Here is a 13,639-nt window from a genome sequence, read left to right on the forward strand (position 1 = left end):
ACTTTAAATTTCATTCTGACAAATATCTACTTGCCATTTTAGAGTTGGAAAAAGTGATCCCAATCTGGGAGGGAAGTGCCAGAGTCAGAAATATCTAAGTAAAGCTTCAGAATTCCAAGTCCAGAAGACTACACAGATATCTAGAATGATGAGCAAGGTTGCCAGAAGGCTCTTCATTGTCTTTCTCAGTGAAGGCTAGGTGCCAGGGATGATGCTGGTCTTTAGGTTTATCATCTTTGCAATACCACAAATTTGGGTATCAACAGAACCCCATTTTTTTGGTGAGTACACTTGAATTCTAGAGCTAAGCATGAACTCTGAGTAATCTTATTTTAGAGTCTTAGTTTTTAAGCACTATGTTTTCTGAATCCCAAATATCAATTATATAAATGTCTATTAGGATATTTTACTGAATATATTATAATGTATTTCTTTGGAATTTGAAAAATATAAATGATCTAATTTTAGCTTAGAAAAATTATAAACTAAATCATGTGTATATACAGAAGTATATGTCTTTATAAATACATATCTATAAATAAGCAATATTAATTGCCTGGATAAATTAAGAGCATTCTCCATAAAAATTAGTTTTGTTATAATACTGACTATGCTATGCTTACAGAATCTTTACATATGAAAATAAAAGCTTGTTGATTCACACACACACACAAAAAGAGAGTTACAATTATATATTATGAGAAGTCAGCTTGGTTACCTTTTAGTGCTTGCCATCTATGATTATGTTATTTTGAGAGTGTAGATCATTCTTGTTGGAAAAAGAGAAAGATGAGAACAAAGGAGAATTCTGTCATGCTTTAACATAAGTTGATGGCACTTTTCTGAGCCAGAGATTGGAACAGTAAAGCCCTGATAATCCAGGAGATGATTATGCACTTTGTGGATTGTGCCTCTATGCTTTTGGTTCCCATGCCTTTTGTTTCCAGGGCTGGTGGATAATTCACTACTGTTTAAAACCACCTGACCTGTTGCTGTGCGGAGGAAGAGAAAACCAACTCAATGGAAACTTTTTTTTTTTTTTTTTTTTTTAGCTATTGTCCTATTGTTGAATGCAGTGGCTCTGTACAATAAGTATTGGACTGTGAACCACAAGGTCGACAGAGTCCGCCAGCAAATCCTTGGGCGAAAGATGAGGCTTTCTAATCCCACAAAGATTTACTGCCTCAGAAACCCTATATGAGGTTGCTATGAGTTGGAACCACCTTGACAGCACTTAACATCAACAACTGTTTTGAGGGAGGAGAATGAAAACATTGAAATCAACAGAGAACTGAGCAGCAAAAGGCCTAGCATGGGATTTACACATTATAGGAGTTTAGTACAGGTTTTTAAAGCCATACAGTACTTTTTTTACAATATTGAACTATGGCATCCTATCTTATTGTACCCACCAAGGGACATTCAACAATGTCTGGTTGTCTCAACTTTTTTATGATATTGGCATCTAGTGGGTAGGGACCAGGGTTGCTTCTAAACATCCTGCAGTGTATTGGGCAGTCCCCTACAACATAGAATTATCTAGCTGAAAACCCTGCTGTATACAAAGAATATGTGATGTGCATTATCCATTTTCAGTAAGATAAAGAGTAAGGTTAGTAATATTGTTGAACTTCACAAAGCTGTATTTAAAATTATTTGTTTACAAATAATTATATATATATATCTCCATTTCCTCCCTATTTGTGACACTGTAGGATAAGCACTGGACTGTTAATCTCAAGGTCAGCAGTCCTTGAGAAACTTCAGAACCTCAGAAACCCTATACAGAATTGCTGTGAGTCGGAACTGACTCAACAGCACTTAACAACAACAACCATCACAGCAAAAAATTTTAAATATCACCAATACCTAAGGTCTGAAACCACTGCTCGTCTGTCAGCTTGTTGTACTGTGGTGGCTTCCGTGTTGCTGTGATGCTGGAAGCTATTTTCCATTATTTTAAATACCACCAAAGACACCCATGGTGGAAAGGTTTCAGCTGAGCTTCCAGACTGACACAGACTAGGAAGAAGGAGAGGCGGAATACTTCTGAATGCTTGTTGTTGTTAAGTGCCATCAAGTCAGTTCTTTATAGGGTTTCTAAGAAGCAGCTGGTGGATTTGAACCACTGACCTTGTTGTTAGCAGTCCGGTGCTTATCCTACAGTGCCACACCACTGAACACCTTATGAATAGCAACGGAACATTGTCAGATACAGTGCCAGAAGATGAAAACCTTATGAATAGCACCAAAATTCCAGTGGCTTTGAGCACTTGAAATGTGGCTGCTATGACTGAAAATTTTTTTTTGATTTTTAAATATTAGTTCATTTGAATTTAAATAGTCACACATAGCTTATCTAAACCCAAAGCTGTTGCCTTCAAGTCAGTTCTGACACATGGTGAGTCCATATATTAGACAGTGCCAATCTAGGAAACAATTCATTATTCACATCTTAATTAGAGATACTATTGGGGGGGGGGGTTCTTTTATTTCCTATTATAAATATAACAAAATTATAAAATGTTTAGAAAATAGGGAGACATTCTGCTTAATGCCAGTAATTCCACATTAGTGTTGTTAAGTACCAATGAGACAGTTCCGATTCATAATGACCCTGTATAGAGTTTCCAAGAAGCAGCTGGTGGATTTGAATTACCAATCTTATGGTTAGCAGTCCAGTGCTTATCCTACAGCACCACAACAGGACTACACAGTTCCATGAGTCTAATATAATTATTCTAATTCTGATAAAATTTCCCACGTTTTTTCCAATGTATTTTTAGATGAGTGATCCGCAACTTTACATAGCTTTTTCTTTATATAACATTTTGAGACAACAAATGAGAGGAATATATTTCTAAATTACTGAATGATATGCATAAACTATCAAATCTAAAACTATTTGTTAGATTGTTGCTCCATGTAATCTATCTCTTCTATTGCTGAAATTTTAGATTATTTGCTTGCTGGCTGGCTGGCTTGGTTTTATGGTCATAATAAAATAATGCTTTAGTAAACATATAAAAAGCATGTTAATGTTTTTCCTCTTTAGAATAGATCACCATGCCAAGTGTGAATTTTATTCAGATAATGATTTATATAGTGAATCATGTTTCATTATCACATATTCATTTTGCAAATATACTTTTTTATTATACATGTAAAAAAAAAAAACAGACATTACAGCTGCCTAAAGGAAGGAAATCCAAAACTTTTTTCTCCAAAGCACAGTTAATTCAGTAAATTATAAAATAGATAATTATTCCTTCCCCTGTACCAACAAACAAACAAAAAAATGCCAACAAAAATGTAAACTGAATTTAAGGGCTAATGGCACAGATCTTTGCTTTGAAAATAGAGAATGTTTCCAGGCATAATTTCTTCCAGCAAAATATTCTGCATATTTAGATAATACTTGACAATCTATGAAATGGGAAAATTAAGAGAAATTTTTTTTAATCACCCCATTTTTTTTTGTTTTTTATAAATATACTACATGAGTTAATTGTTAATTGTTGTTAAGTGCCATTGAATTGATTCCAACTCATAGGGTTTCCAAGTAGCAGCTGGTGAGTTTGAACTTCTGACCTTGTGGTTCGCAGTCCAGTATTGATCCTCCAGAGCCACACCAGAAGTACATATATAATTTATTGTTATATCTCCAAACTATCCTTTTTATAACTCAATGCAGCATGAAGACAGTGCAAACAAACCTTCACACATCTTGGTAATGGGGATGGTGGTTGTGTGCCATGGAGTCAGTTCCAACTCATAGCCACACTGTATAGAGTTTCCAAGACTGTAAAACTTTGCGGGAGCAGAAAGCCTTATCTTTCTCCCATAGAACGACTGGTAGTTTTGAACTGCTGACCTTGAACTTAACAGCCCAACTCATAACCACTATGCTACCAGAGCTCCTTCACACAATTAGTTATTTTGAAGATTTTAGCAAAATAAAATTTAAGAAATTTTCTCTCTTAATAAAGTACAAAAGTCCTTGTGGTGCCATGGTTAAAGCGCTTAGCTGCTAACCAAAATGTTGACAGTTGGAGCCCACCATCTGCTTTGTGGGAGAAAGCTGTGACAATCTGTTTCCATAAAGATTACAGCCTACAAAACCTTATGGGACAGCTCGACCCTGTCACTATGAATCGGCTTTGACTTTTGGCATACTGTTAAACCATTACATAATTTTATTTCTAATAATAATAAATTCTACATTCTGATGGATTTTATCATAAATGAGCAAAGACACCCTTCTGGTAGCACAGATAAACTTGATGAAATTACTTTTGAATTTGGGAACCCCTCCAAACTCAAATGTTCTCATTAGTTACATTTGGGGTTTTAGACTTTGATCTTTCTTCCTCTGTCTTTGTTTGAGCTCAGATTTGTGTTTGAGGTTGTACATGTACTGTGTGACTTTGTGCTAATTAAACACTAGGTTCTATATGGGAGACCGCTTTGTAAACCACAAGGTACATAGAAAATCTCATATTAATCTTTTGAAACATGCTCTCACCTCATCTTATATACGCAAAGTAGAATTTAGACTTGACCTAAAGGAAAGAAATCAAGTCTTTTTTCTCTCTCTGGAACCATGAATTTAATAATTTATGGTATGGGTTTATTTTCCTTTCATATAAAACAATAAAAATGTTTGGCCTGTTAAAATAACCGTGTGGGGGATTTTTATTACCAGGCACATAGATCTTTGTCTTTGGAAATGGCGCATAAGTCCCCAGATAACAAATCACTGGGGCTTTGTTCACAATATGAATGAAGCACATTGCCTGAAAGTCATTTTCAAAAAATTAGTAGTGCTTACACTGGAAATGTTTTGTAAAAATGCTTAGAGAACCATTGAGTCTGTATGCACTCTTTGGATTATCTGGGGGAAATATTTAAAGCCTGGCAGATTTCTTCTGCCACCCAACTGACTTCTTGCTTTCCTTACTCTTATTTAAAGAATAAAAATAATGTCAATTATTTAAAGAACTAAAACTAATTTCAGCAGCAACATATACCATATATTGGTTGAATATACATAATATGGTTGAATCTGCTTTAAAAATTGATATAAGTCATTTCAGGACCATATATAAATGTTTTCCATTGTTCATGCCATTGTGTTCTGTTATCTGTATGGACAGTGAAGAGGTGTTGATTATTTGTTTATGCATGTTTGTTTTGTTAAGTAAATACCAGATTATGAGTTTCTAATTTCCAGTTAATAAAATTCGTAGTTTTCTTTTTTATGCATTGTAGGTCGTTTTCATGAGCCTGTGCAAGAGCTTCTGGGACTGTGGTCTTGTAGCCTTGGATGACATTACTATACAACTGGGAAGCTGCTGGTCTCCAGGTATGATATAGGTATCTCAACTCTCTTTGCCCAATGCCTATAAGTGGCATTTCTTGTTTCTTCTCTGTTAAGAATAGATTATACATTTAGTCTGTGCTGATCCATCCTATGCTTTTATGCTAGGTTTGCCAGAAGTGCATCTCTGCAAGGCTGTGTAGCAAGCTTTGTGATTCAGAAATAATGACTCTAATTCAGTGAGTGACATTTTGCACATGATAATCTCTGTGTCCTCATCCTGAAATTATGATAGTAAGAGTCCTGGTGTGGCACTGCAGGTTAATGAGGTAAACTGCAAGGTCGGTTTGAATTGCAAGGTCAGTGGTTCAAGCTCACCAACTGCTCCTTGGAAACCCTATACAGGGTCGCTATGAGTTGGAACCGACTCAATGGTACTTAACATCAACAACAACAACAATCTGAATATAGGAGATAAATACATACAAATTTCCTAGCATAAAGCCTGGCAGAAAACTGCCCTAAAAAGCAAGTACCTTTTATTATAATCAATAGTGTTGGTATTGTTGTAATCATCTTGTGTGAATACAGATGTTCAAACAATATTGATAAAATTCTGATTACATAAACTCTACGGTAAATATATAATACTAAAATTATAATATGGAAACATTTTCTAAATGAATTAAATGACAATGGTACAATTTACCAAGGATTTAAGATGGCTATAGTTGGCTATGTGTTGGACATTATGTCTAAGAAGAAAATGGCACATAACTCAATGCAGTAGTTACTAATTACCACTGCATCCTAAATCATGCAGTATCTATCCATTTCTTTAACAAACATGCAATGGCACTGGAGAATAATCTCCATATTTATTTCAATAAAAAGGAACCCTGGTGGCACAATGGTTAAAGCAATTGACTGCTAAGTGAAAGGTGCTGACGCAAACCCACCAGTCCCTCCAAAAGACATTTGGCAGTCTGCTTCCATAAAGACTTAGTCTAGAAAGTCTATGGGATAGTTCTCTAGGGTCAATGTGAGTCAGAATCCATGACAACAATGGAGTGCTTTTGTTTTATTTCATTAAAGACTGTAAGTTTTTAGTCCCTTGCTTTACAAGGCAAGACAAAAGCAAAGAAGAGAATGATAAAAACAAAAAAAAAAACCTCTACACATAGAAGAGGGAAAGAAACTTCATTAGCTTGTACCAGATATAAAATAAGATGAAGTGAAATAATTATCTTGCAAAAGCTCTCTTAAAAAGGTTATTTAGTAGAGAAATTTGTTAAGGATTTAGATGGAAGGAGATACAACCAAATTCAACAAAAAGAGAAGTTCCTAATACATTAGGAGGTGACACCATTCTAGTGATAATAGTTACTAATATTGGCACAGATAGCATCCAAACACATAGATCTTTGCCTTTGGAAATGGAAAATGAGACTCCAAGTGACACAACACAGAATCCTAATATTTATTTTTTACTGTTACTTATTGGGAACATCAGATAAATACTTTACATACATTTATCCCATTGAATCCTCACCATCCAGTGGAGTGGGCACTATTAATATTCCCACATTGCAGATAAGATTACTGAGGCACATTAAATTGACAACAGCAACTCGAAAAATTAGATGGAAACCTTAAAGGGCAGTTTATGGTGATAAGAGAGAAACAACTCAGAAAAAGAGGGTGAGAATTGGCACAACTCCAAAAATGTAATCAGCGTCACTGCGTTGTACATGCAGAAACTTGAGTTGGTGTATGTTTGCTGTGTATATTCTCAGCAACAAAATTAATAAAATGTAAAGGGAAAAGCAAGAATGCTGAAGCCCAGAGAAATAATGTCATGTGCCCCTCACAGCAGTGCCTCCCCCAGAAGCACATACGATCGTTTTCTCACATTCTCCGCCTCATCCAAAGCAACCACAGAATCCCTTCCCTCAGCCTGGATTTCTGAAGAACATTCCTCTATTGTGCAAATGTATGGCTTTCCATATTTTCATAAAGGCAGTGTACCTTCAATTTTCAAGGCTTTGTCAGCTCAGTTACACAAATAAATTCACAAGTCAGGGCAAGTTTCTTTTTCAGATACAGTATCCCAGTAGTTTTGATCTGGCTTTGTGAGAGCTCTCCACCCCTGTGGCAGTACCCAGAACTCTGCGGAGGTAGGCTATCTGCCAGTGAGGGGCTGCCTCTCCGTATGCAGAGCATATGGCTAGCCTGCACACACACCTGCACGGCAGACTCCCAGTGAGCCATGAGATCCAGATTTATTGAAAATGCCTCAGCAATTGCAACACCTGCTGTTTCCTTGCAGAGAGGCCTCCACCTCCACCTGGAGAGTGTACTTTTGAACAAGATGAATGTGCCTTTACTCAGGAGAGAAGAAACCGGAGCAGCTGGCACAGGAGAAGAGGAGAGACTCCCACCTCCTACACAGGACCAAAGGGAGATCACACTACTGGGGTAGGTGAGTTATGTCACCTAGTACTGCTTCCTAAGCAAATCTCCTAAGATACCATCAGCATGACAATGCGCTGGACCACAAGGTCGGCAGTTCAAACCTATACAGGGTCTTTCTGAGTCAGAACCAACTCAAAGGCACTTAGCAACAGCAACAACAAGTCATTGACTGAATTTTGAAATGTGTAAATGTAAGTTTTATGTCTAGAATGAACTATGACACATGTAATTCTACACACATGGTGTGTATACCTGAAGCCATTTTTACCACTTACTGTGTTGTATATGTTTTTACTGCCGAGATAATCTAAAAGGGATTATACAGATAAATGCATACATGTAACTTAATTGAAAGTTGACTGAGAAAGAGAGAGCGAGAAGTCAAAAAGAAATGGTGGTCTATTTAGTCATCCTCCGGTTCTAGAAATGAATTCACCTCCAAGGCTTAACTAACAGCCAAACAGTAGACAGGCCTATGAGGGAAAAAGAATTCTAGGGAGACATGAACACCTTAGGATAATCAAACATTTGAGATCAAAAGGGCAATGTGTACCCAAAGACAAAGTTCAGAAGAGTTAGGAAAGGAGGATTGGGGGGAAAAAAACAAACAAAAAAAACCAAGGAGGAAGTGGATTAAGTGATGTTATAATGTAGATGAATTGTTGAAAAGAAAATTGATCTACACTGTAAATGTTCACCAGATTCACCATAAAAAGTTAGAAAACAGAAATGGTGGTCTAAGCTAATCTAGCTCTGAGGTCTGCTATACAACATGTTCTGATGTATGGAGTAAAAGGCAAACACGTTGGCTCCAAGTTTCCTAAAACACAGATGGAAACCTGGCCCATGTAGTTCACAGTGCCCTTAAGATAAAAGCCAAGTACCAAGTGGGAAGCAGCAGAGAGGATAGTCCACCCTAAGATTTAGGCAATAAGAAAGTGCATTTTATGTAGAAAATTCCTAAGCTGAAATGAAACAGACTAAAAGTTGATTTGCTTTTTGTCATCATCAGATGCTAGTGATTATAAACAATATCAGTGGTAAACTAGTCCCTATGGAGAGGGCCTTTCTCACTGATACCCGGATCTCACTTGGTATACCAATGGATAAAAGCACACCATTTGGTCCAGAAAAAAACTACTCATAATAGAGTTGATCCCTCAAGGACTCTTCTGGAAAAGCCATCATTACATCAAATACACAGATGGTTTGCATAGTGATGTTTCTTGTGGCCTACTTCACGACAAGGCTATGGGATCACATTATAGAACAATATACAGTATAACCTGTCTATCAAATTAGCCAGACTTGGTAGAGTATCATCAGGAACAAAGTATCATACTGCCCAGCACTTTCTTCAAATATACTATAAAAGATTCTCCTTTCTCTACCCATTGGCAGATCCCACAATGCCCCAATTCTATTGCGATATTAAAGCAATCACAATTTCAAGTATTTTTAAAAGTCTTCATGAACAGATGATATGATTGTTTATGTAGAAAATTGCAAAGAGTCAACAAAAAACATACCTACTGTAACTAGGGAAAGATTCAATCCTTTAATTTATATGAAACTGCAAGGGACCCCAAACCACTAAAGTAATCTTGAAAAAGAAGTACAAAGTAGGAGGACTCACACTTTACAGCTTCAGAATAAATTATAAAGCTACAATAATCAAAGCAGTCCGGTACTTATAAAATGTTAGGCATTATTGAAACAGTTGAACATAAACCATTTCCTTTTGGTACAGTGACTCCCTGTGTTCCTTCCATCTTCTCTTGATGCTTACTGCATCATTCAATAATTTGCCCAGAGAACCGACTGGGGAAGAGCTGTGACTGGGGAAGAGTTGCCTCCTCAAAATGAAGTAAAGCCCATGGGAACTTCATTTGCTGATAGGGCAAAACTCAAAATGAAGAGAAACAGCTGTAAACATCCATTGAAAATCAGAACATGGAATGTATGAAGTAAGAATCTGGGAATATGGAAGTTGTCAAAAATGAAATGGAACACATAAACATCGGTATCTTAGGCATTAGTGAGCTGAAATGGACTGGTATTGGCCATTTTGAATCTGATGACCACATGTTTTACAATGCCGGAAATGACATATTGAAGAGGAAGGGTGTTGCATTCATTGTCAAAAAGAACATCTCCAGATCAGTCATGAGGTACAACACTGTCTGTGATAGGATAATATCCATGCGTCTACAGAGAAGCCCAATGTGGCACTGTGGGTTAATGCACCAGACTGCAAAGCCATTTGAACTGCAAGGCTGATGGTTCAAGCTCACCAGTCACTCCTTGGAAACCCTATACAGGGTCACTATGGGTCTGAACCGACTCTACGGCACTTAACAACAACAACAACAGTGAAACCCAGTTAATACCACTATTATTCATAATTTACACACCAACCACTAAAGCCAGTGAGGATGAAATGGAAGAATTCTACCAACTTCTTCAATCTGAAATTGGTTAAACATGCAATCAAGATGTCTTGATCATTACTGGTGATTGGAGGACATACGCTGGGTGAAATTAGCCAGTCGCAAAGGGACAAACTCTATGAGACTATTACTGTAAAAAGTCAAGAAAAGTTTTTCATTCTATAATAAACTCTTAGTGATGGTTCCCAGAGTTGACAGGGAAGGGAGAATTATTAACTGGGTGTAGTGTAGATACATGCTAACTTGGGTGTTGAAGAAAGCAGTTAAAAAGAAAAGGAAGAAAAAAAGGAAATTGCTTCCTTTTTTGTTATTTTTTTCTTTCTGTCTTTCATGTACTGGAAGGGAAACAAGATATACTTATTTTCTCATTAGGACAAACCAATGGGAGCTTTCCCAAAAACAAAAAAAGGGAAAGGAAAGAAGAGGAATGAGAGTTAAAAAGGGGGAAAAAGATTTGGAAATGGATAGCAGGGATGGTTGTGCAACATGGGCTGTGGTTGGTGTGACTGGATTGTACATGTGAAATGGTTGAAATAGTAAATGCTGTGTTGTCTATATGTTGCTACAATTAAAAAAAAAAAATTGTAAGGGAAAAAAAGATAATGGAATTTTTCCACAAAGTTTTTTGACGTTCCCTCATAAAAAGCGATTTTCATGGGGTTTGTAGGAATTAGGAGCTCAGTAGAGATAGTCCCCCCACTTCTTCACTTTTCTTCATGACTTCCATCCTCTTCCTTGCTGTCTCATCATCGGTGGCAGTGACTGCTGCTGCTTGCTACGTGCCTTATTCTCATGCCAACCTAGTCATAGTTACTTAGCTTTTCTATGGATTATAAATAATGTGACTGACAGATGTATGCCTTCGCTTTCAAGCTGAAGGAGCAGAATGAAGTCTTATTACTTCTCACATCCCACCAATAAAATGACTATAGTCCAAGTTCGTTTGATTGGCAGACCATGACCCATGCCCTCCCTATACACATACAATTGATATATAGAAATCTAACAAAAACATATGCAGTATATATTAAACTGATCATCATTTTGCTTTTTAATTTGCATTATTTCTGTGTTATAGGAGCACATGTTAGTTAATTTTGTATGGTTTTCTTTAAAGGAAATGATCTAATTGTGTTTGCTTTGTCTTTGCAAACTTAGAAAGATTGTTCAGCTGATTTGATTAAAAACATTACCGGAAAAATTGCAATGCAGAAACTTCCTAGTGTGCTCTATATGTATTCTGAGTGAATACGTGTGATGTTAAATGAAATCCTTTGTTACACATACAGAGAATTCAAGTGTTGTTATTGTTGTTGTTGTTTTCCAGTAAATTCTTCTAGGGTTTGCCTTCTTCTATATTTCTTTAATTTCACTTGTTTCAATAAAGAAAAATGGCAAGGTTCTCAAGACACTTTCCAGTGTTTTAACCAATTACAACCTTTTGCAGATTATATATTCTCATTTCTATAAATAACAGTGCAAATGAAGAAGCAAACTTTGTTCTCCTCTGCTCATGGTACCAATAGATGTCACATTGGGTAGAAGATATTTTTCTTCTTCTTCTTAAAAGTTCTTTAATGAATGTTTTGCTGCATCATTTCTTGAACACTCTGTGTGAGAACGCATGATCCTCGGAGCTTTACATCTGTCCCACAACATGGAAAGTAAGTGAAATCGCCCAGTTTTCAGATGAGAACTCCAAAGCTCAGAGAAGTTAAGTGTCTTTATTGGTCCACCCAGCACTAACTAGTAGAGTGGGGGGTAGACGTACAGGTCTGTCTGCCTCTAATGGCCATGTACTGTTCAGCTGTCTCGCCAGAGTTTCCCAGTCTCCATGATACTGAGAAAACACAACACATAACCTCTCACAGCTGTGGCAGCTTCAGTGGGAAAAACAGTTCTTCACATAGCAGCATAATCTCATCCTTTATACTTTGTGCATTAAAGAAGGGTACCTTCTCTTGCAAAGGACATATTGAAGCAAATGCCATTCCAAGACATCCCTAGAAATGTGTTCAGAAGAAAATGTATGTTATTTCTGAGCTGTTTCTAGTATCTGTGAACCACTGTTGTATGCATACCTCCAGGAACACAGCCCCCAAAGCTATCATGTATCCTAAAGCCCATGACTTGAGGAATGAGCGCTGGTGGTGCTGTAGGTTAAGCACTGTACTACTAATTGTAACGCCAGCAGTTCAAACCCACCAGCAACTCCAGTGGAGGAAAATGAGGCTTTCTGCTCCCAGAAAGATTTACCACCTCAGAAACCCTCAACAAGATCGCTATGAATCAAAATTGGCTCACTGGCATTAAGTTTGGTGAGTTTTTAATATATGTGAACTGATGTATTAGCTTTCAAATCACAATGTGACAAGGACCACTTATTCAAAAATAAAGTATAAGCAAACAAAAGGTCCTTTAAAACAGTCATTTGTTTGTTAAAGCCATATTTTATGTATGCCATATTTAAAATAACACACACCTTCTATGTTTTCCAACTGGTCCCACCCACTGGAAAGTGTTTTAGTAAGCATTGCTATCCCAGTGTTTTGGTTTATTTACATATTGTTGTTTTTTAAAATTAGCATAGTGTGTTTACAAAAACACCTCTCCAGAAGGGAGCACTTGACAAACAAATGTAGAAGGCATAGGTTTTTTACTGTGTTTGTGAGAAATGGGGGTGGGATTAAAGTACATGGGAAAATTCCTTTTTTGTGTTGTTCCATTTTTCCATGAACTTTTTGAAGCCCCCTTGTGTACATGAGGGTAAGTCAAAAAGTACTGCAATTGGGCTTCCAGTTTGTGCATGCATAGGCTTATTCCAAACACAACATGTGTAAACAGGTCCCTGCAAACAGAGGATGGCTGCAGATAAATTCTTTCAGTAATAAACTTGTCCTAGTCTCATAAGAGGAAGACCTCCCCCAGTGACATGGATTGGCAAAGTGGCAGCATCAATGGGCTCGACAGCATTTAAAATCAACAACAGCTGTTGTTAAGAGCTGTCAAGTTATTCTGACTCATACTGATGCTGTATAGGGTTTCCAAGGAGCAGCAGGTGCGTTTCAAGCACAACCTTGTGGTTATCAGTCCTGTGCTTATTCCAGGACTGATACCAGAACTGTGTACATGTATACATGCTGTTGTTATTAAGTATTGTTGAGTCGGTTCCAACTCATATCATCCCTGTATAGGGTTTCCAAGACTTTAAAAAAATTTTGTGAGAGCAGAAAGCCTCATATTTCTCTGTGGAGAGGCTGATGGGCTCAAACTATGGTCCTTGTGGTTCACTGTACAGTGTTTATTGTATGGAGTCGTTGAGTTGATTCCGACTCATAGCCACCCTGTGTAGGGTTTCTGAGGAGCGGCTGGTGAATTTGAACTGCCAACCTTG

General features: G+C 37.1%; 1 protein-coding gene across 1 annotated transcript in view; it reads left to right on the forward strand.

Annotated features, from left to right (window-relative positions):
• Positions 1-13,639, forward strand: part of MAMDC2 (MAM domain containing 2) — a 200,994-nt gene that overhangs the window by 161,361 nt on the left and 25,994 nt on the right. Inside the window, exons 10-11 of the mRNA XM_006834912.1 lie at positions 5,272-5,365; positions 7,650-7,802. Coding sequence (XP_006834975.1) covers positions 5,272-5,365; positions 7,650-7,802 — 247 coding nt within the window. The remainder of the gene's footprint in view (positions 1-5,271; positions 5,366-7,649; positions 7,803-13,639) is intronic.

Source organism: Chrysochloris asiatica, unplaced genomic scaffold, assembly GCF_000296735.1.
Source record: "Chrysochloris asiatica unplaced genomic scaffold, ChrAsi1.0 scaffold00014, whole genome shotgun sequence".
In the NCBI taxonomy this organism is placed as follows: domain Eukaryota; kingdom Metazoa; phylum Chordata; class Mammalia; order Afrosoricida; family Chrysochloridae; genus Chrysochloris; species Chrysochloris asiatica.